This window comes from Crinia signifera, chromosome 5, assembly GCF_055691185.1.
Source record: "Crinia signifera chromosome 5, ASM5569118v1, whole genome shotgun sequence".
Lineage (NCBI taxonomy): Eukaryota > Metazoa > Chordata > Amphibia > Anura > Myobatrachidae > Crinia > Crinia signifera.
Genome location: NC_139221.1, coordinates 239,871,562 through 239,895,447, shown reverse-complemented (window position 1 = coordinate 239,895,447; position 23,886 = coordinate 239,871,562). Strand labels below are relative to the sequence as shown.

Genomic DNA, 23,886 nt, shown 5'->3' with positions numbered 1-23,886 from the left:
ATGCGTAACCGCGTCCACTCGCCAAGCTTCGGAGCATCACATTGACATGTACACTGGGGGTGTTTTGCTAAATCACAGGGTGTAGTGAATAAATTAACTAGTGAGATCGCATTGCACGGCATGAAAATGTGCCATGCGATGCGATTTCACAACGCAGAATAGCCCACTAAGCCAATAGCTTAGTGGGCGCCCTGCAAATACACAAGTACCGGTTTTTGAAACACTGTAATGAGGAAAGCAATATGTAAATTTAAGTACACACTATACAATTTGCGGCAATGATATTGACTGCTGCCGGACGAATGATAAGGATATAGTGGGTACACAAAAGACGATATGCACTATAATATGTCGTTATCATGCATATTGTTTGCAAATATCTTAATACTGTGTACCCAGCTTTAGGGGATATTCAATCTCCCACCAACATTCCTGACAGGGGAAATGGTGGCGGGGCCCTATTCAATGCTGTCTTCCTCGACGGCATTGAACAGGGATCTCAGCAGAACGTGCCTGACTTCACAAGCAGTCGGGCACATTCTGCCGAGAATGGCCAGGAATGGACGAGCTACCGGCCGCAGCTCGCCGATTCCCGGATGCTTCTCGCAACTACGCCCACTTATCGGCGCTCAGCAGGCGGGACATTGAATCCCACCGGCAAAATCTGGGGGGGGAGATGCAATGAGGCCGCCACGGTTGCTCCACAGGGGGGGGGGGGGTTGGGTTGGGTTGCTGGTGGATGCGATGCGGCCGCTGTTTTGCTCCACGGGGGGTAGGGGTGGCGGGTGGGGGTGATACCGCCAAGTCACTTCATGGGGGGGCCTGCGGCAGCGGCCGCTGAGTCGCTGTGGGGGGGAGGAGTGACAGCCACTCACCTTCATCAAGGGGGGTCCTTGCTCCCACTACCGCCCTCCAGTGGCAGGCGCCCTAGGCAAATGCCTAGAGGTGGCGCCGGCCCTGCACCCGTCATCCAAGACCAGATGTAAATGAGTGTATATACTGCATTCTCTTATAAATATATAAAGCTATATAATATTCCAAAAAGAATACAAAAAAATGCAGTAGGATAGATCTCTAATAAAAGTGATGATCAGGACATATTTCTTGGATTGATTGACGAAAGACCGAAAAACGGTATTCGGACTCAACAGTCATAAGGTCGACCACTATTGGCTGACAGTCAAAGGGTCAACAGGGTCCAAAGGTCGACAGTGAAAAAGGTCAACAGGGTCCAAAGGTTGACAGTCAAAAGGTCGATGGTCAAAATTTCTACATTCCTAGACATTGTAGATCTAAAATACTATAACCCGAAAAACAATAGTCTAGGATGAAACTGCAATAGTGGACAATTAGTATCTACACCAAAACAAATACAGATACATTTTATTGGCAAGAACAGGTAGTATTAGATCACATAAACCGCTTACATTTTAAATCCTTATTGAACCCTTGTGGTATCAAGATCTTATAGCTATATATACAGTTCATTTCAGCTTTTGCTAGACATTTGCTGTATCTCTCTGTCTTTTGTTTTCCTTAATCGCTTTGAAAGATGTGGATGTTCCATCGGTTGCAAAGACATCAATTCCAAGGGTACCAGCAAGTACAGTATGACAAATTCAGTATTCATGGACAGGATGTGCAGATCAAACATTTTGTGGCCACACCAAAAATGTAGTATGCGCAATACAATGTTTATGCAAAAAATATTACATTGCCAATTATATTAATATTAATCCTGAAAACATGTATTAGTGAACATCTCAGGAATATTAAAAAGGGACTTGAGACCCACGCCTAATGACAGTACACAACAATTCAAACAATCGCATAGAAAATTTTCTAGGCATAAATGTACAGAATCTCTTGATGTACAATGTTCCTGTGAGGTGCATTTATGAGCTTCTTATTTAATAAAAAGACAGAATTCAAAACTTGGAACTCTTGAATGTGGTAAAAAATACCAGGTTTCTATAAAGTATCCCTTCGGTTTTGACTATCAGTGAAAGTATCTTAGACCTCACAGGGTATACAAATATCAATAGGAGCCCATAGGATCAGGGTTAATTACCAGTTAGGGTAGTGCTCCTATGTGTGACTCTGCATGAATTAAACAATATATATATATATACTCACCCAAATCTAACTCTCTCTGCACATTTTACATTGGTTCTGGTATAATGGGTCAATAGTGTCTAGGTCAACATGCATTAGGTCGACCACTATTAGTTGACAGTGACTATGACGACACCTAAAAATGTCAACACAAGCTTAACGTCAACACAAGTTTTTTAGGCTGGAGGAGAGAAAATGTTGTACCCAAAGGCTTTTTTTACGGTCAGTCCAGTAAAGTAGGAAGTGTTGTCTGCAGCCCAATAAATACTTTTAAATTAAGGTTGGATCAACATAAATTGTGTGGAATCGAAGTAAAAAATTAAAAAGGGGATTTAACATCTTGACCAGGGGTCATCAAACTATTTTGCTCTGGGACCACATCAGACAATAAATATAATTATAGGACCCCAGCAAGTTGCTGCAGAAGGTCATCACATGACATGTGTAGTCAGCAGACAGTACATACATGGCAGCATTGTGGAGGCACAAAATGATGCGAGGACTCCAAAATAACAGACAATTCAACAGATTTTTCAGACTCCTTGAATCACTTACTGAGATTAGAAAAGTCATCAGCCTGATGGTCAGCAACATGGAGTCGTGACCCCATGCTGAGCAGGTCGGGACCCACTTTGTGGTCAGGAAATGCTGTGTACACACGGGGGCGATATGGGCTATAATCGCTGGGTATATGGTCGCAGGCGACCATATTGCCAGTGATGGAAGTGTGCCCCAGCGATAAATCGCCGGGTGCGCGCTCCCGTTTTCTGCCCCATTGTAATCGCTGGTCGCAGGAGCTTGCTCCTGCGACCAGCTAATTACCGCTGCGGTTCCCCCAGCAGAGGTTCCTTTTCATCAGCGACCATCTCTGGTCGCTGATGAAAAGGATACACTGAGCAATATATCTCCCCCCTTGTGTATGCACCTTTAGGGGTCCTGTAAACGATTGAACTTGACGTAAGTATTCTTTCAACCTAAACTATTAGGTTACTATATTACATGATGGGAAAACCATTCAAAACCACTCACCATTGAATGTTTTTCACCTCTTGTCGCAGTGCACAGTAAGGCTAGACTTACTCAGCGCTGCAATTGCCATGGTCTAGAAGGAAGCTGCTGATGACATCAGTGGCCCTCCCTCCGGGACACTCCTGAAAACGCACTCCCAAACGCCCGCAGGTGTTAATCACCCTGTAAGCAGCCTGCAGAGGGCTTGCACAAGTATGCTCTGAAGCGAGCGCATGCGTGGTCCTCTGATAATCAGCAGGGCTGGGTTTTCGCAACCCTCCGTACAAACCTGAATCGGGCCCTTTGGCAGATAAATGAAGGACACGGGCAGAAGCATTAGGAATATGATAGCGTTCTGTAGGCATGTCCGGGGGAGTGCCCTTATACTTACTTTCACATCACAGAGAATAATTAACATTACAGTTTATTTGTATTCAATAAATGTACTATTAAATAATTCAAATTTTTATAATCTTGCTTTTAATGTGGATCCCCAAACAGTGAGGACTGTCATAAGTACATTATATATGACCACATCAACATACACGGGTGTGTTGTTCTGTCATTACAATATGTGCATGTGTCTTCCATATTTACTGTACCCACACTATTGCATCCACTCGGCATTACAAACCATTAGATAGCTTTCCTCACACACATGGATTCATGTTTGAGCCTAGTAGCCGGTATTTTAAGTGTCTTCATTTCTTTTGCAGCAGTCAGAAATGACAGAAACAAGAAGAAGAAAGAACCCTTGAAACAGGAGTGCACAGAGAACTACGAGATGACAGCAGAGCTCGATGACCTGACAGAGAAAATCAGAAAAGCGCATCAAGAAACCTTCCCCTCCCTGTGTCAGCTGGGAAAATACACTACGGTAAGTTCTACCTGCTAATGATTTAGAACCGCTGTACTCCAGACGCTGCTCTCACATGTAGGATTACATTTTCTTTTTATCTACTGCTAGTCATGATTTATGAATGTGATGGTAAGAATCCTGTTACATGTCCTCCAGGAGGAAGATGAAGAAGATTTGGTCCAGAAACTGCACTCCTTTACACTCTGCATATTCTCTACACAACCTGGCGCTGGTTATTACACTCATATTATTACAATATAGAGTTTTCTCATCTTGTACATTTTAGTTCTGCCACTGTTCTGTATTCAGCAACTTTCTCATAAACAGTGTGTGAAATATAGTAGGTACACTTGGTGTAATGGATCTGATATCAGAGAATGAGTGTAAGAAATTAGGAATAATCTAAAATTAGTGTAGGCAGAACTGCAGTGAAGCTGAACAAGCCAAAATTGGCACATGGGCAATGAAGCTGAGACGTGCTCACACACACATGACACTAGTAGGCTTTAGCAAGGCAGGATCACAATAAGCAGGCGGTGGACACAGAAAGTCGCTGGACAAATATCCCAGGGCTTCCTCTGACTGGATTGCTGACTGTATAATTGGTAGAAAAACAATGTAATGTATTTGCAGCATAGAATCCAGGGTTCCAGGTCTTGCCACTATTCTCCCCTGTCAAGGGACGTTTCCAAGGCAACCCTTTTGTAGTCCTTAGGGTAACATTGATGGAACTCTCCAATTCTAATACATGGGACATTTTTATTTTCAGTCTCCCAATATCTAGCCATAGCCCTCTCATTGGGCCTTATTCTTGTTCACTCTTTCTGACAAAATCCTTCTTAGATGGACAAAACCATGTGCACTGCAGGTGGGGCAGATGTAACTTGTGCAGAGAGAATTCGATTTGGGTGGAGATCTATATTGCAGTGTAAAAATAAAGCAGCCAGTATTTTCCCTGCACAGAAACAAAATAACTCACCCAAATCTAATTCTCTCTGCACATTTTACATCTGCCCACCTGCAGTGCACATGGTTTTGTCCATCTAAGAAGGATTTTTTCAGAAAGAGTGAACTAGAATAAGGCCCATTGTAGTGGCATGTATTTTAAAACATTCTTGATTTAACTTTTCTTTCCATCGCATATTTATGTTTTCCATGAAACCGTATTGGGTTAGGTACTGGGTGTGAGCATTCGGGATACAGTATGTATTCTATCCATTTCAAGAAAGTGATAAGCAAGTTGGATCCATCTTTAACTAAATGTGACAGGATTTTTGCATTGAGAGCTACGTGACTAATGAAGATTGGACACAATTTTAAAGAGGACATTAATTATTTCACTAATAATTATTAATTATTCTTTAATGTTCACTGTAGGCAGAGAAAACCATATCTCCTATGTAGTAATCAGAGATTTCTGTGGTGTCTGACAGATAACTGTGCAGCTTCTGGTAGTGTTGCATGACGCAGCTCTTGGTCTATCTGCAAAGCTGTAGGCCTCTGACTGACACCTAGTACAGAAGGGAAAAAGGGTAGATCAGTATTGAAAGCTGGATAATATGCATAATATAGTCATTAAGAGAGAGGGGAGCTGGCAAATGTTACTGTATGGAGCTTTATTTTTATAAGTAAACTGCTGTTGGTAAGATGTTAATCAGATCATACCATTGGTACATTCTATTTTGTCATCAAACTATAATTGACATGCTGATAAAGACCATGGTGTTGATTATTGTTAGACAACGCATTCTTATGGATCTTAACGCACATGCACAAGGCCGTCCTAGCGGTGGCCATGCGCAAGTGGATTGACAGAATGCCAACATTTGTGTGTGGTAACCGGCCATTTTCTGGGAGGGACTGTGAAAACTCATGTGTGTGACGTCAGCTCTGGCCTTCATTCAACTGCTTCTATCACAGACGCTAAGTCCTGGGCTATGTGCAGACTGCACACACTTGAACTATCATTCGATGATGAGCGGCTTGCAAATGAATTTGCAGCTAAGCACCAAGCCAGATAATTTTCGCAAGCCTTGCTAAGCAATTTGCAGGCTTGAACGGGGCGGGATTTCACTCAGACTGGGCAGCGGCTATATAATCGCAGGGCACTGCTAAATCGCGTTGCAGCGATCAGTTCTGAATAACCCCCTATTTTCATTATTTTGCAAAACTAATTCTAAACGTTTTAATCAATTGGAACTTAACCTGGGATGCAGTGATCTCATTTCATCACCAAATTAAAAGTACAGTATGTTCAGCAGTTGGCAGATCGTTAGTTAGAATGAAGTTAGACATTTTAGTAAGATAATCTTCAATTTCTGGAATAGTATATTTTACTCTTTGGAGTTGGGAACTTTAACAATAAAATTGAGAGTATAACGAGAGCCGGTAGTAGGGGTTGTTTTCAGGAGTCTTGGGAAGGAGCAAATTCTGGTTCCTCTTAAAAAGTTCTGATGAACTGCAAAGCTTCGTACACATCAATGCTTTAAGCTATTGTATTTACACAATAGCGACCAGTCATAACATGCAGCTCAATCTGAAGATATGGTTAATTACATCTATACTCCTGGTTGTGGCCAATGACGATATCCTTTGTAAAATTGTTCACCGTGTACAGACTATTTAGTTTGTCCGAGAGTTCAAGGGAAATCATAAAAGACATTGAGGGGGTATGCAATCCCGGATCACGGCTGTCGGTTCCTCCCAACAGCCGGGATTCTGGCCTGTTTGTCCGACAGCAAATTGGCAGGCGGGATTCAATGTCCCTCCTGCCAATCGCCGAAAAGGGGGGTTGTCCGTGTAAATGGCCGTGGATTATCGATATACAGACGGGATCGCGAGAATCCACGGGCCCGGCAGCTTTTAAAGTCGAGCTCATTCTGCCGTGTCCCTCTTCAATGCAGTAAAGACAATATTGAATAGGGCCCAGCCGCTATTTCCCCCATTGGAAATAGCGGCAGAGGATTGCATACCCCCCATTGTGTAGTTTAATATGTACCCAGCTTTAGACTAGAGCTATCACTGGGTGAAATATTCCTTGAAAAAAGGCATCATTTATGGTTAATAATTCTCCTATATCTATCTATTAATAACAAAAGAGTGATTTTTATGGGTGACTTATTTCTATAATGCCGTTGCACAACCTATACCAAATTAAAGCTCTTGGTCCATAAATGTGCAGAATGAAATTCTTATCACTTGCATAGTTTTGGAGTTGTGGCAAATGTCTGTTCAACATCACCATTGAGCTCTTTAAAAATGGGACAATTGGTTAACTCTGCCTGTGCACCTGCTATGTGACCTGGAAACTGTCACAGTTATGTGCAGCCACCCAATACACAGGGATACTACTGGATATTGACTCCTAAGGGCCTAAAAAGGGGTAAAAAGTTCCACCCATCTTGCAGGAATAGATAATATTCCTCTGGGAGAGGACAGCTCTCCGCAGCAGAATACAGATACGCTCTTGGCAATGGTTAGTAGGATGACCAATAATAGGAGAGGTACTGTAGAGTGGTTTTAGATGCACAACTGATGCTTATGTATCAGTCAACCCCTTATATGAAAGATCTTATCTATATTGGTCGGTTGATAGAAGCAATATTTTTTTTATATAAATTGTCTGTAAAAGTTTGTACACCAAATCCCTTCTCTTCTTTCTTAATTAAGGGATTAGTTATTTAAATTAAAAATGTTGTTTTGCTACGATCCACTCTTAGACCTCACAGGTAGATGATGTTTCAGAGAAATTGGATTTATGTCTACTGCAATTCAGTTTAATAAATTATATAATTTATGTTGGTGGAGAGGTTCTATAACAAGTTTCACAAAAATATCCACAGGTCACCAAGGTAGGCAGCCGCAAACTGCTTCCTTGATGATGCAGGGACATTACAGAGGCGAAAACACATCACACATTGCCAGTCATAATGCAACCTACTTGAATACAAAGCCATGTAAGATCATATCACAATATTTCCAGGATCTCAGGGATCTGTGGTAGATAATACTGATTTTCAGGAGTTATTGTATCCAGTACTAGACTATGCCAGGGAAATCAAAATCAAAGGCCTTATAACAAGTTGATGTAATTTGAGTCGTAAGACAAGAAATGTGGCTTATAGGGAACAATGCAGAAGAGATTATTTGAAATCAGATGGATTTGCGGTGATTGGACTCTTGTGACAACTCCAGCAGTTAAACAAAAGTTTCCATATACCGGTAGTTTCCTTATAAATTTCATTCTAGGCTAGATGAAGATACAGTATGGACCTCGGCATCATGTGGTCAATGGCAAACTCTCTTATAAAGAACTATCATTTATGTAATTTATTGGATCTTAAACTTAGTCCTCAGGACCAAAACAGGTGACATTTTCCAGGTCATCCGGCAAGAGCACTGTGTATCACTATCACTTTTAAAAATCCACAGCTGATGAACTGTGTGGGGTCCGAGAACTGAGATTGAGAATCTGTGCTGTTGGGGAAAGCATGTTTACTGTCCGTATTTATCTATAGCAGCAATAATTGGGGATGTATATTATATCTTTGGTCCTCTTGACATTGTTAGAACAATAAGATGCATAGTGAACACGCTTAGAGGCAGAGCTTTGTAGCTTTAGCAGCGCCTCTTTCCAGAAGTGATGGGACCACCAATCACATGCATATGGATTGGCTCAGGCTTTAGTCGCAGAATAGAAATCATTTTAGATAAACATGGAGTATTACGATATGGCCAACTTTTATATGAAAACCTTAAGCAGATCTCACGCGCTCGCGCATCCATAGCTGCGAATGGGGCGCTCGTGGTTTCATCTGTATGTATATACTGTATGTCAATAAAGGAACACCTGTAGATAACTTCAAAATGCTGCAAAATGTCAGTAGTTAGTGGAAAAACATCTTCTTTCTTCAGATGACAACGTCCTTGATTATAGACATACAGTAAAAATACAATATGATAGTGTACTATTGGGGCAGATGTATTAAGCTTTAACAAGAGATAAATGCAAGGTTGATAAAGAGAGATAAACATCCAGCCAATCACATCCTAACTGCCATGTTATAGGCTGTATTTGAAAAAATTCAGTTAGGAGCTGATTGGCTGGACGTTTATCTCTCTTTATCAACCTTGCATTTATCTCTTGTTAAAGCTTAATACATCTGCCCCCAATGCCCCATGGGTGGTAAATTAAGTATGTTGTCTGTCTCTTAGTAATGCAATGAGAGATAGACGCAAAAATAATTAGTCATAGACGAAATTTATTAAATAGACTCAAAACGTAATGGGTAAAGGGGATGCAGTCAATATACCTACGGTCAAAATCCTGACAACCATTGACCAACGGTCAAAATACTGGCATTTAAAATGTCAACACGGTCAAAATACTTACATTTAAAATGTAGACAGGTCAAAAAGTCGACATGAGTTTTTCCTAAGTTTTTTCATTGAAACCGACTTGTTCATACTTTACCATCCCAGTGGACACGTGGGGGAATATAATAGTGCCTGAAGCATTTCGAGCATGGCGACATGAACTCATACAGGGTTCATGTCGACCTATGTCAACAAACAGCCCCTCCCCCCCCAAAAAAATAACTTGTGTATACTTTTTGACCGTGTCAGCATTTTAAATGTCGGTATTTTGACCATATTGGTATTTTGATCTTGCCGGTATTTTGACCATCGGTCAATTGTTGTTGGTATTTTGACCGTCAGGATTTTGATTTTAGGTAAATCATACCGAACCCGGTAAAGGCAGCCATACCATTTAGATGGTTAGTATTGCCATATTCAGTGTCAAGTTACTTACACATAGATATGCAGGACACAGGAGCACTAACCACAGGATGGAGGAGTGATACAGAGGGCCAGGGCTAATGTGCTTTGTTTAAAGCCTTGTATATTTTGTTATGAAAATGACTTGTATTTTATCCATATAAGGATAGATGATTCTCTGGTAATGATGCATGCCTCTAAACCTATGTTTGGAGATCACAAAAGAAAACAGAATTTATATTTTTATGAACTGCAGCCATTTCTTTGTAGTGGAAAGAAAAGGGAAATTCTGATTAGTGTAAGTGTACTTGCACTTATAGTGTGTCGGGGCTGTGATTGTGGTTTGGCACTATAGCACGAGCGCCCAGAGAATGACCTCCATCAGGAAACACAACACCCGGCCAGCTCAAGCACTGAGCAATAGATGTTTAAGATAGAGTTTGCCATTCTCATCTTGGATGCAATAATACTCTCTGGATTGTGCTCTGATACGTAAGCATGAGGTGTAATCAAGAATTTAAAAGCTTAAATTATTCAAGCTAAATGCTAGTGAAATGCCAGCACTGCGCTTGAGTTCCACTTCTTGCAATGTGGAACATTATTTTGCAAGGGTAATAATTTATTTAAATAGGAAAAAATGTGTCCTTTGAAGGCATGCAGACAGGCTACAGATTTTAAATGAAGACACGGATGAGCTTGTGTAATGTAGACAATGACCGATCTCTCAGACTTGTATTCATCTTTGATACCAGTTTATTATATTTTCAGAAGATGTACAGTACATATTTCTGTGATTGTTCATTCCTAGGAAGCTATGGAAATGTAAGTTGAGATGGATACAGAAACTGCAGACACTGGGGAAACTTGCACCTAGCTAGCGCCTTCCCAATTGTTGCTGCTTATGCTTGCTTTTAGTCAAAACAATCAATGCAGACGTGCTGTTAAATAACAGGAATTAATGTTGTGGCCAAGCATGTTCTTTCCTCCTGGGATCTACATGTATTCCACATTGATCGTCTGATAAACCTGAGGTTGAAGACACAACCAAACACATTCCTGGCTTTAACTCTGTGACATTGGATTTCTCAGTTATATGAAATGTCTAAGTCTAAAACGTGTTTTAGTTGGACTAGTATAATCTCTTATTGGCTCAATGTGTGTACTATGCTGACAAGTTTCTATTGCGAACATATAGCTCAGAGGTTCCCAAAGGCAGGACTCAAGGCACATTGCAAGTGCTAAGTATATCCACAGCTCAGCACAGGTTGCAAAATCAAATTGACTGAGGTACTAATTAAGTCACCTGTGGCCAAGCATGGATATACTGAAAACCTTGACCATTGGGGTACGTTGAGGGCCGCGTTTGGGAACCTCTGATATAGCCAATCCCAACACCTAAACAGCTTTGCAGAAGGGAAGCACTTGTGCAACTCATGCCGGAATGGTGTCCTGTCAGGCACACCTGTACTTCACATGTAGAATACAATGCCTCCAAATTGGGCAATTTCGGTTCTGCTGCTGAAGGACTTAGCAGCACTGCAGCTCTTCATGTAAGCAATATTGCCGGGATATACAGTAGTAATTTATATTGCGTAGTGTTCATTCTAGCACCCGCTATCTTTGAAAACCCATGCAGTTCCTCTTCCCTGCCTGGGGTGTCGCTGTCTGCTGTGGTGTTTCTAGCACAGGTCTGGTTTGCATATAAGTGCTGATATACAGACCACACTAAGCTAGAAGCACTACAGCAGACAGAGACACTCCATGCAGGGAAGAGGAACTGCATGGGTTTTCAAATATGGCGGGTGCTAGAGTGAACACTATTGCATATGGTTAGCTACTTCTAAATCATCCCAATGTAAGAGAACTTTACCCAGTGAAGTGGGAGTCCTTGTATTTGTGAGGCCCGGGCTCCATAAAACAATGTTATATTAAACAAAGTCCTTTTGAGTCTCATCGCTTTGAAATAAGACAATCACAGAACAAATGTCAGTAACAGCTTTTAGTGAACGTATTGACGATTTGGGGCATAGAGAATTTTTTTTACGCATATATTGTTTCTAAGGGAGGGAAAGGGGTTTGGCTTTTTCCAGCATGTTGGAAATGTTGCTCATGCACACCGTGGCATCACTGAGGTGTGATACCAAAGTGCCCATCCCTCCTTAATGACAAGTGCCGGTTTCTGCACTATAACATTAAGCGCAGAATCCGGCTCCTATCCTTGTGTAGAAGCTGGGCGCTGAAGCTCGCATCTCCGGAACCCCTGCAGTGACTAAAACAGGGGTTTGAGCCATACGGCCGCGCCCCCTTTCCCGCAAGGCCACCACCCTAATCTACTTGGTCATGCCTCTGTTTTTGAAGGTACCACACTGAGTACATATAAAGGTAGGGATGACACTGCATGCACATAGCACATACCTTGTCCCAATTCCCCAACTTGGCCAATTGTGAAAATTGCAATAGTGACAGTGACTGTTCAGTTGCTTGGATACATTCTTGTGTTGTAGTCTATATTCTAATCTATGGCTTTTTATTTACCTGTGATTTGTGAGCATAATTGTACAATGTCACCTATATTACTGATCCATAAAACTCAACTTGTGTACAGCTTCGGTTTGGATTATTTGAATTTCACTACTGTGTATGTTGGACTAGTATCCCCTGCCAGTGAGTGTAATATGCTCTACGATGATAGTGCTGGCAGGTTGTTGGCCACAGTTCCTGTTCTAGTTATGGGAATGATGGAGTGACATATCTCATGTACACAGTGTGGCTCATGAAGAGTAGGAAATACAGTACATAAAATGTTTTGTGTATAATATAGACTTCTGTGCTGCGTATGTGAATGTAAAATGCACACACCTACTGTACATATAGCTTTCTGCATATTGCTGGCATGCCCGTCGAGGACTTACAGAGCAGGAGGAAAGTATGCTGAGTACAAGGGTGGGTTCATAAATCCAACATAATTAGCTATATTCACGGTAGCAGGTACAGCTTTTAGGGGGCTAATGTCAATTGGCGGTACTATATAACCCCTTGTGATTGGCTGATTGCATGTTGACCCCGTAGAATACATAAAATATAGCTGTCAATTAACATTGCTCAGTTGATATCTCCATTTAGACTATTGAAAGGGGAAAACAACTGATCGGGAGAAGTTTGCACATAATTACATTTCATGTGTAATATGTGACTTGGCATTGACTAGTAACTCTGAAGACCCTTTTCTTTCTTGTGTATATGACATTTGCACATTATAATTTTGTCTTCAAACAGGGTAATGAGCCATTTGTATGTAGTAGTACTAGTAAGACATCTGTATGGTATTGGGGTGGTGGAGGGAGAGGGGGGAATATAGACATTTGTACACCTGATGTATGTCTAGCACCAGTGTTAGCTGGAGATGTGTCTGACACCCTATAGATGGAAGTACGCATTCCTTACAAGCATCTTATGCGTACATTAGGTGCGCAGATGCTGTGGCGAGTGACTGCATGGCCAGTTTGGAATGAAGCAGTGCAGAGCCCCCATTCTGTTATGTTTAGGCCAATGAACCATTTTCATCTGTAATTCAGTGACTAGCAGGGCATGCTGAAACTTGTAGTTCAATGACAGCTGTAAAGCCAGGTGCTGGCTATCCAAGCCAGGACAATTATGGGAATGACATGAGTATTGTTTTGATGTGGAAGGTTCTGAGCTGCAGCTATTTCTCAGACATGCAGACTTTTCCATATCTAGTTATATAGTGCAGCAATCTCGGCCTAGAAGCATACATCAGTAATATAATGTATGTAATAGACCACCCACTAAAGTAGCTTACACGTGACATGACCAACCACTGAAGTGTCACTCGCTGCGACATACACTAGTATGCCGGAAAACAAACATCTGTGTGATATTTCCTAATGCCCTGAAATTACGCATTATATTACAGCAACATATTATCTGGAATATAGATTACCCCCCCCCCCCCCCCCCCCTCCACCTCGGTCTGTCTACTAGGTATTGCCATTACATTTGCATTTTGTGTGGGATACCTTTGCATTATGTGTAATAGAATATGTGTCAAACTCAATGGCATGATAAAGTAATCTCATATAATACTGATGAATATTTTGTTCACACTTGCTGGTTCCATGCAATGTCTTTTTTTCCAGATGGATAAACTATTGCCAAATGATTTCCTGCTGTAGGCTCTGCATTGTGTATCTCTTTACCATGCACTATTTCTATGGACTGGATAAACTGGCTATTAAATTTAATTACAGCCCGAATGACTGCACATCTTGATTTTTCTTTCCCTTCCCTGATCTCATTTCCTCTTGATGGGCTGCATTTTGCCCAGGTCTTTCAGGATTAAATAAAATAAATCTGAAAAATGTACAGGCTCGCTTACTGGGAGGAATGTCTTAAAGGGCACAGAGATGGCTGTTAACCTGCTACCCTCACGCTCTAGAAAAAGCGTTTCGCCATCCTGCGCTTTGCATTGATAAATCTTGTGACAGAGGAGTCCTTAACCTGTACACTCTCATCACAAAGCTGTGATTTTTATCAGCTGCCATGGCCGATATTATATGATGGAAATGACAGCTTTATTCTCAGCAACAAAGAGAAAGTAATTGTTAGTGAAGCTGTTGCAATACATCTGTCTTGCACTGATCTTGACACGGCAAGACCTCTAACAGCTACACGTAGGCGAGTTTATACCTAGTACCATCATAATCATAATTGGCCCAATATCTAAGCACTTAGTCACACAGATAGATGGTTCCTATGCTGTGAAAGTGATCCGACCAGCTCCTGCTAACTTATTTCACGTTGAGTTTCGGGTTCTTGTAATTATTAATATGGTGCATTAATTAACATGGGGAAAATGGACTATGGCGCAATCAACCAGACTTGTGACTATTGTTGTATTCCCATGTTATATATATGTGTGGAGATGATTACGTGTAGTTTATAAATAGTTATTTATTGGTTTATTACGAGTTAAAAATAAATATTTGTTAGGATGTCATAATCAAGTGATTTGAGATGATTTCACCCGATTTCCGATCCACTGGGGGCCCAGTGGCGTATCTACATATGTGGCAGACCCCGCAGATGCTTGGGGGAGTAATGCCAGCTGGGTCTGTGGTGGGCACCGCTGGCTGAACTGACAGGTGACCAAGGCAGCAGTGAGCGCTGAGCTGGTCCAGCCCTGTACATATCTAATGAGTGCAGTGCATAATGAATATTGAATGAGCGTGTCCCCGCCCCCTGCAAATGTCATTAAAAATGCACTGCGCAGGGACCCCGCTCATTAGATATGCGCGGAGTGGGACCAGCTCAGCGCTCACTGCTGCCTGGGTCACCTGTCAGCTCATAGTCCATTGCCTGTGGGGGAGGGGGGGATGGAATTTTTTTGGGCAGGGGGGAGAAAAATGGCCTTTAGCTTTCAGAAGGTTTATAAGAAAGTGAGGTGCCAGATGTACTAAACTTTAAAAGTGATAAAATGGACAATTATAAACCACCAGCCAATCAGCTCCTCCCTACCATGTCACAGGCTGTGTTTAAAAAATGGCAGGTAGGAGCTGATTGATTCCTGATTTATCTCTCTCCATTTTATCACTTTTCACGCTTAGTACATCTGGCCCTCAATCCGTAGACATCACACTCACAGACAGAGTGAAAGGGGACATTAATCTGTTTCACTCTTATGTGATGCAACGTTATCAACACCCTTCATGATAGTTCAACAGTTGTGCAAACAAGCAATTTATGGACTTATTTATTTGTTTGTTTAAAACAGGGACACCTAATACCTCTGGATTTCGTTTTAATTGTCTTGGTACTATAATAAATTGAGAATTTATGGAATCAACATTGTTCTTCCCTTAGTGACTCTAGCATTTACAACTGCCATTAATCTTCTTCCTGCAAACGACTTACTTTGTATTCTTATTTTATTACTTTTATATAATTGCATTTTTTTTTGCAATAGAATTCTGTCTTTCAGAATTCTCTATTCAGCCTAGCAATCACTCTTCTGTCATAACTGAGTGACTTCATAACAGCTGGGACTGACCCAACTTCAACTGCCCCAACTCTCACCCTGTGCCTCTTTGTTCCTTTTGAAACATTTTTATGAGGTGGCTATATATGTATGTGTGGTACATGATCTCTTGCTGGATCTGATTGAACCAAAAATGGCTTCGCGAGAAAAGCCTGTGGAGTTTCTCTCTAAGATATAATGAAACAAAAGCATTGGGGGGTCACCAGTTGGACTTCTCTGCTGCAAACTGATGATTCCTTCTTTCTCTGTCTTAGTTTGCTGGTTTATGTAACATACTGTATGTGTCTTTTGTTACACAGCTTTCAGAAATAACGTAACAATTGTACTACTAGTGACCTAGCCAAAAAATAAAAAAGCTATTTATTTTACAAATACTTTAATTGTCTAGAAATTCCTCCAAAATTAAATTATTAAACAAAATTAAATTATTATTATTATTACCAGAAAATTTACTTTTATGAGTCACTCATTTATATAGTGCCATTGTCTGAGCAGCACACAACATTTACCAAATGAAACAATTATATTGGCATTGTAATTAGTGGCTTCATAAAACTGTAAATAAATAAGTTATATAGTAAAATGTCCACCTGCCATTTGCAATGTATCACCATTGTGGTAGTTGGTGAACTCTCCCTGTGCACTTGCTGGCTTACCTGGAACATGTGATCTGCTGAGTGGTCTGGAAACCGTGACAGTTATTTGCAGCCACCCACTAAGCAGGGATTTTTCAAGGGGGTGAAAAGGGATAAAATGTTCCACCACCCAGCAAACCTTTGCCCAGTTAAATCTGAAATAGTTTTTATTTAAGTATAGAGTATCCACATCATTATTATATATTGGTATGTAATATATATATATATATATATATATGTATGTATGTGTGTGTATGTATGTATATGTATATATATATATATATATATATATATATATATATATATAAATTCCTGGAAATTCCGCACCTATCACAGACGAGTCACCGCGGTGGTGCTCACTCCAAGGATAAGATATCCAGACAATAAAGAGCAAAGAAAGAGGGCACTCACCAATCGTTGAATAAATTTGAAGAGAAAAACGATTTATTGATGCTTACATGACAGGGATATATATATGTATACATAACACACAAAATCTCTTGAATTGTGCTGATTTTAAATTAGGAAAAAAGTGGTCGCCGACAACACTTGGCTCCTTACTAGTGAGGCCCAACAATCCAACTAACCACGCCATAGTGTTATATGGTGCCCAAATGTAACAGTCAGTGGTAATTCCTGTCTTTCCTTATTTCACACATCCAATAGTAAACAGTTTTTACTTTTTTATATATAAAACATTTATTAAAACACAATTTTAAAACAAGTTTTTCATGGTACTTTTCTTGTCATGCGAGGGACTTTCTTTAGATTATGGATGAGATCGTATACCCAAAGCATTTCGTCTCGTTATGAGACTTCATCAGGGGTGTGACATTTTGTTAACATAAATCTTTAAAGGTCTTTACAGGGGTTCAATGGGTAATACCAGACCTGCCTTCTTAGTTTGCTTTGATATGCAAAGATTTGGCCAATAGTCCATTCAGTGATGGACATTCAATATTATTATTAGATGTAGCCCTGTGTTAAAGGACTTTATAACCACATATAGTAGTGTTTCTTCTTTAAATGATCTTTTCCTTCTTTAAGCTGGTACGTAATAAGTACTCTTTCCCATTGGGTAATGGGATTATTACTTGACCAGTAATGTTTCACAGATAATAAAGTCCAAAAAGAAAAAAACAATAAAGGGTAATAACCCTCAATGAATCCTCCCAAGGGCGAACACTCTCTTGTCCTTAGGTGGTTTTTAGTCAAGGTAAAAATGTGGCCACTTGGCCACTCCTGGTGAACAAGTGTCCAAGCTGCAAAAAGAAAAAAATATTTTTTCCCCTCTGTCGCACATCGCCAGCTACTGCATAGATAATTATCGCATATGCTCTAACTTATGCGATAATTATTGGAATGGACAACACTTGCATTAAGAGCTGTCCTTTGCGATGTGCCCGGCGATGTGCAGCGGCTCTCCCTACCTCCCTTACCTGGCCGGCTAATGATCCTGCAGCTGCTGCAGGCTCTGCCCCCTCCTCGCTGCACCCCGAAGGGGATGTAGGGACTAGGTAGGAGGAGGTCACTGGTTCCTAGTCATTTAGTAGGAGGAAATAAGGATTTTACATGTGTTATGGGTGGGGGCAGTACGGATGGTGTAATGGTTAGCATTACTGCCTCACAGCGCTGAGGTCATGGGTTCTATCCCCACCATGGCCCCAACTGTGCAGAGTTTGTATATTCTCCCCGTACTTTCGTGGGTTTCCTCCGGGTACTCCGGTTTCCTCCTACAATCCAAAAATATACTGGTAGGTTAATTGGCTCCCAAAAAATTAACCCTAGAATGTCTGTGTATGAATGTACATGTGGTAGGGAAAATAGATTGTAAGCTCCCCTGGGGCAGGGACTGATGTGAATGTTCAAATATCTCTGTACAGCGCTGCAGAATCTGTGTGCGCTATATAAGAAGATGCTAATAAATAATAAATAAAGTACAAAAGAGGGGAAAAATTTTTTTTTTCTTTTAGACTATGACAAAATAAAAAAAATAAGACTTTTGTTTTTCTTTTATAATAAAGTGTTGAATTAAAGTTTTGGAAAGTTGGGGAGATTTCCCTGAAAATTAAGTTGGGGATTGATTACTGTAGCATGCATCATCATATCCATTTGCCCAATATAGTAATGCTTAAATGTGCAGCAATGGGTCACACGTGGTAGGTCCATGTTGGCATAAATCTTGTTGCCACACCCTCTGCACTTTCTAGAGAGGCAGGTCCCAAAAGTTCGCATATAGGGTTACCAACCCTGGTGGAGAAAAAACATGTGTTCATGGTCTCTCTCAATATGGTAGTGGGATAAGTCCAGTGCTGCTTCAGGGTGAGTGGGCTGACAGTTTTTATTATTATTATTAGTAGTAGTAGTAGTAGTAGTACTGCACATTGCATCACGGATGGGATGGGATGGGTTTTGCCTCAAAAACATCCAAAAAAATCCTAAAAATAAAAATAAAAATGTGCACCTTTCAACAGTATATTACATTTTTACATTCATTTAGAAGTAGTTCTGTATGCACAATTATGCATTAACCCAGTCTTGTAGATCAGCAGCTGGAGGTTAAAAGCTGTTATGGCACTCCTATAAATGGTCAATCCTGGCAACACTGAAATATGTTTCTGTCACTGCCGAACATTATGAAATGACTGAACATTTCTTTATTGCACTGTTGGCATTATTGCACATCTTTATGAATGCTGTGGTCCACATGTAGATATTTAAATGTTAAGACGTTTCTATTGAGCAGAGCATTTGGGCTAATGCTGTTCTTTGTGTCCCGCAGAATTCCAGCGCTGAACAACGTGTGCGGCTAGACCTTGGGCTATGGGACAAATTTAGCGAACTTGCAACAAAGTGCATTATTAAAATAGTGGAATTTGCAAAACGATTACCCGGATTTACCAGTTTGACCATTGCAGATCAGATCACTCTTCTAAAAGCAGCGTGTCTGGATATTTTGGTGCGTATTTACTTTTTATTTATACTACATTTCAGTGGCCATTGATTTTTTATTTTGTAAAAGGATTTTAAGACAATTTGGCAGTATTTCTTTCTTAATAATCTGCTTGTGTAATAGGTCTTGTATAATTCTAAACGGTCAATTTATCAAGTAGTGAAGAGCATTATTGCCAGCAAAAAAAGGTATTTGAGACTGGGCTTCTCTGAGTTCGTAAGGGCTACTCTCCAGCTATAGCTTCCCCAAGCAAGAATAGGAATACCAATTTACAAAGAATTGCAGGAATCAGAGCCGCATTAAGGATGGGGGGCTCAAGAGGTCAGAGGCTTAGAGGCTTGTGCTGAGCTCTGATTGGTGGAGCTCATCGCATGCTTTTTAGGCCCTTGGAGGATAGCAGCAGCAGCCTCATTTTTTTTTATTTATCAGAGGCAGCACTGAGCCTGTGAGGTCTCCTACAGAGCAAGGTACAGAGGGACAAACACAGGCTTTTCATGTGGTATATATATATATATCCCCTGCAGTTAACCATTGACCATTGATCCTTTAACCTGAGCCCTTTATGGGCACTTCCCCATTAGAGCTTTCAGATTATCAGCCTATTGTACATTGTAGATCCTGCAAGACATCTAATACCAGCAGGTTTGTACGTACTCTCCCATGCCATTTTTCCCTATTATTTCTGACCACCTCCAGTTGAAGACCACATTAACAACGCCCTGATAATCCAGATGCCCTGACTAGCACACTTACCCATGAAGTTTACATGTACTCTCCCAGCAACTGTGTAGTTTACATGTACTCTCTTAGTGCAATGTTCCTCCCTTTGTTCCTCCCTTTGCTTTATAACATGTCCATAAATTTGAACTTGCCTCCTAGTTTATTTGAACTAGTCAGTGACATTATACATATGATATGTATGAGATACATCAGGCATGTCCAAAGTCAGGCCCGGGGGCCAATTGCGGCCCGTGCTGTCATTTTAAGCGGCCCGCAGCCTCCAGCTGGAAGCGGGCAGAGCATCAGATGTGGGAAGCACAACACAGGACACTAAAGGTGGGGCCCCGGCGAGCGTGCCTTTACCTTGCTGTCTGCTGCAGTGAGGAGGTGCCGGCCGCCACAGTCAGATGTGTTTGGTGTCCTACCCCTGCTGCTGCAATTGTATATCACCATACTCCACAATCACAGTGACAGCAGTGTGTGGGGAGGAGGTGCAGCAAGGGGGAAGCTTGCTCCCGTAACATGCAGAGCGAAGGAGGGCAGCCAGGGCCGGCGCCACCACTAGGCAGCTCTAGGCATTTGCCTAGGGCGCCGGCACCTGGAGGGCGGCAGTTCGTCCCCTCACCCCCAGCGACCTGTGTAAAAAAATTGCTGCCCCGGCGTCCCTGCAGTGCTGGGGCGGTCAGGGGTGTCCGTGCCGTAGGGGTACCTGCGGCGCCGTCATGTGTATAAAGCTGGATGTGGCTGGCGGGGTCCCTGTAGTGAATAGCAAATAACTAGCGCTATGCGCGCGGCGGCGCTGGAAGCGCTAGTTATTTGCTATTCACTACAGGGACCCCGCCGGCCGCAGCCAGCTTTATACACATGACGGCGCCGCAGGTACCCCTACGGCACTGCAGGGACGCCGGGGCAGCAATTTTTTATACAGGTACCACCTCCCCCCGGCACCGGGGCGCCCCCACCCCGACTCGCCTGGGGCGCTCCGGTGCCTTGCACCGCCCCTGAGGGCAGCAGCAGGAGCCCAAGCATCTCCTGTCCTTGCAGTGCCTGCTTTGCTTCTCCGTCCTCTGGCTCACACAAGGGGCTGGGAAACATACAGAGAAGGGAGGGGGCAGAGTGGGGGACATACAGTGAAGGAGGGTCAGGCTGGGGGACATACAGTGAATGGAGGCAGTGATGGCCATTCAGAGAAGAGGGAGCAGGGGCAGGCTGGGGGACATTCAGTGAATGGTTGCAGAGTGGGGTACATAGTGAATGGAGGTCATACAGTGAATGGGAGTCATACAGTGAAGGAGGGTCAGGCTTGGGGACATACAATGAATGGAGGCACTGATGGACATTAAAAGAAGGGGGGCAGGCTGGGGGACAGAGTGAATGGGTGCAGAGTAGGGGACATACAGTGAAGGAGGGGCAGGCTGGGGGACATACAGTGAATGGGGCCAGGCTGGGGGAAATACAGTGAAGGGGCAGGCTGGGGGACATAGAATGAATGGGGGCAGAGTGGGGGACCATTCTGATGTGATTAATGATTCAAAGAATGTCAGTCTGAATGGTCGGCCCCCACACATTTACACTTCACCAAATCTGGCCCTCGTCGCTAAAAGTTTGGACACCCCTGATCTACATGCAAGGCTTTGCTGCTAATTTTGCCACTTGCATTTATATGCTAGTGACTCTATGGTCTTTATGTTTGTACTGCCTTTACTCTGTGATTTGACAGTGTAATGGACCTGGGGAGGGCATGGACCTGATACTTCAACCTGGGTTGTTTCTTTTCACATATACCGAAAACCCAGGGTGATGCTCCTTTACATGTAAAATCCCAGGTTGTGTGAAAGGGGTATCTGTATGTATATATTTAAATAAAGCATTTTTGTATTCAGAATTAGGAAATTTGTTTATAAATAAATACCGGTACAGCTAGCAGCTCAGTATAGCACAGCTGTCCTGGTAAAGTTTGATTCATTCCTTACAGCAATATTAACGATTTTCTAGAGAATCTGTATTATCGTCGCATATTAGTAAATGGGGCCAAACAGTGATTAGAAGACTTTGGTGTATACTCTTATTCTCTACATTCCATTGTTTTTATTAGTTATCTGGTACATTATTATTCACGCACTAGCAGTATTTACTAAACATAATGATATATATATATATATATATATATATATATATATATCAAGTGGTCCAAAAACAGGCAGAGGCACTCAATGGACTTTAGAAATGACGTTTATAGTGCTAGGTAGAAACTGATGTTTCGGGGTACTTAGACCCCCTTTTCAAGGTGTACAGAGAACACACCTTAAATACTTGTGCTGCATGTGGGTTGCGGTCCCGTTCCGGGAGCTGGCGCCGGGCGTGTGACGTCATGTCCGGGGGTGTCTGTAGTAGCGCCGCTCTCAGCGGCGTTCTGGTTGCTGGGTTACAGGGGCAGGGCTTGTATGCACCGATCACTGCCGCCCATCTAGTGACAGCTCTGAATGCCGGGGCGCCACCTCGTTTGAAGGAGCGTCCCTGTTGCTAGGACACAGTCAATGTAGCGCGGCGCCGTGCTCGCAGAAGGGGACCTGAAACACAAGTAAAGCATCTTTGAACAATATAGGTACAAGACAAATCGGAAAACATAGTGCTATACAATTTTAGGAAGCAGGGAGGGAATGGAAGCTGCTACATGGGTGAAACTAAAAGCTAAACATTCCTGAATGTTGGATGAGGAGGTGCTATTTTGAGAGTGTCCTGACCAAAATTGGTAATTTTACCTCAGAAAATTACCTATAACAAACAACCAGAATTATCCCAAACTGGTTGATCAAATCCATAATACCATATTGATGTTTTTAAAATGTGGAACAAAAAATCATATGGATCAGCAAAGATTCTTGTTAGGATCACTGTTCAGATCGGTTTTACCCCTGATGAAGTCGTAGTGATGAAACACGTTGGGTATTTCATGCAATAAAAATATTATTCATCTCAAAACGTACTGTGCATAATCATTACGAATACATCTACCATTGGACACATGGAAATGATCTCCAGAATGTATTTCTGATTTTAATTTAATACTAACTGGGAAGTACATTTTATGTATTAGGTTGCGCACCCCAATCACTTTTTTTGTTATATATATATATATATATATATATATATATATATATATATATATATATATGGAATAAACAGACTGGCACTCCGGAGTGCCAGTCTGTTTATTCCTTATCTACACCCCTCCGACGGGGCACCAGGGCAGCTGAGTGCTAGTGGAGAGTGCCAGGTCGACACCACCCCTATATATATATATATATATATATATATATTAGCATTGGGTAAAGTAGGCCAAGAGAAAGTGACTATTATTACATAACTAAAGCGCTGTGGCTTTAGCATTAGGGCAGTCAGCAGGGCCGTTTCTAGACAATTTAGCTCCCAGGGCGAAGAAATAAAAATGCGCCCCCCCCCCAATACATAGCATGGTATTATAGTAATTTCGCGCGCCGAAGGCGCGCGCCGAAATAGGGGGTGTGGCTTGATATTAAAAGGGGTGTGGCTTAATGTAAGGCGTGGTCTAGCAGGAAAACAATTACCTTATATCACACTTTTGCAACCTGCAAGACCAGACATTGGTTGCTGCAGGAATTGTTATTGTCCTCCCGCACTTAAGTTGGCTGGCTGAAGGCCACACAATGACCTAGTACGCCTCACAATGACAGGCTACTTAAATCATTATACACTATTTATCTGTGATGCCAATTACACATTA

The 23,886-nt window shown here is 41.9% G+C and overlaps 1 protein-coding gene across 11 annotated transcripts in view; it reads left to right on the top strand.

Annotated features, from left to right (window-relative positions):
- The window catches only part of RARB (retinoic acid receptor beta), a 750,738-nt gene that overhangs the window by 690,055 nt on the left and 36,797 nt on the right, over positions 1-23,886 (top strand). For 10 of the 11 annotated variants that reach the window (XM_083188722.1, XM_083188726.1, XM_083188720.1 and 7 more), the window contains 2 exons: positions 3,840-4,000; positions 19,233-19,409. In XM_083188722.1, coding sequence (XP_083044848.1) covers positions 3,840-4,000; positions 19,233-19,409 — 338 coding nt within the window. The remainder of the gene's footprint in view (positions 1-3,839; positions 4,001-19,232; positions 19,410-23,886) is intronic. The other variant, XM_083188725.1, reaches the window with a different exon arrangement.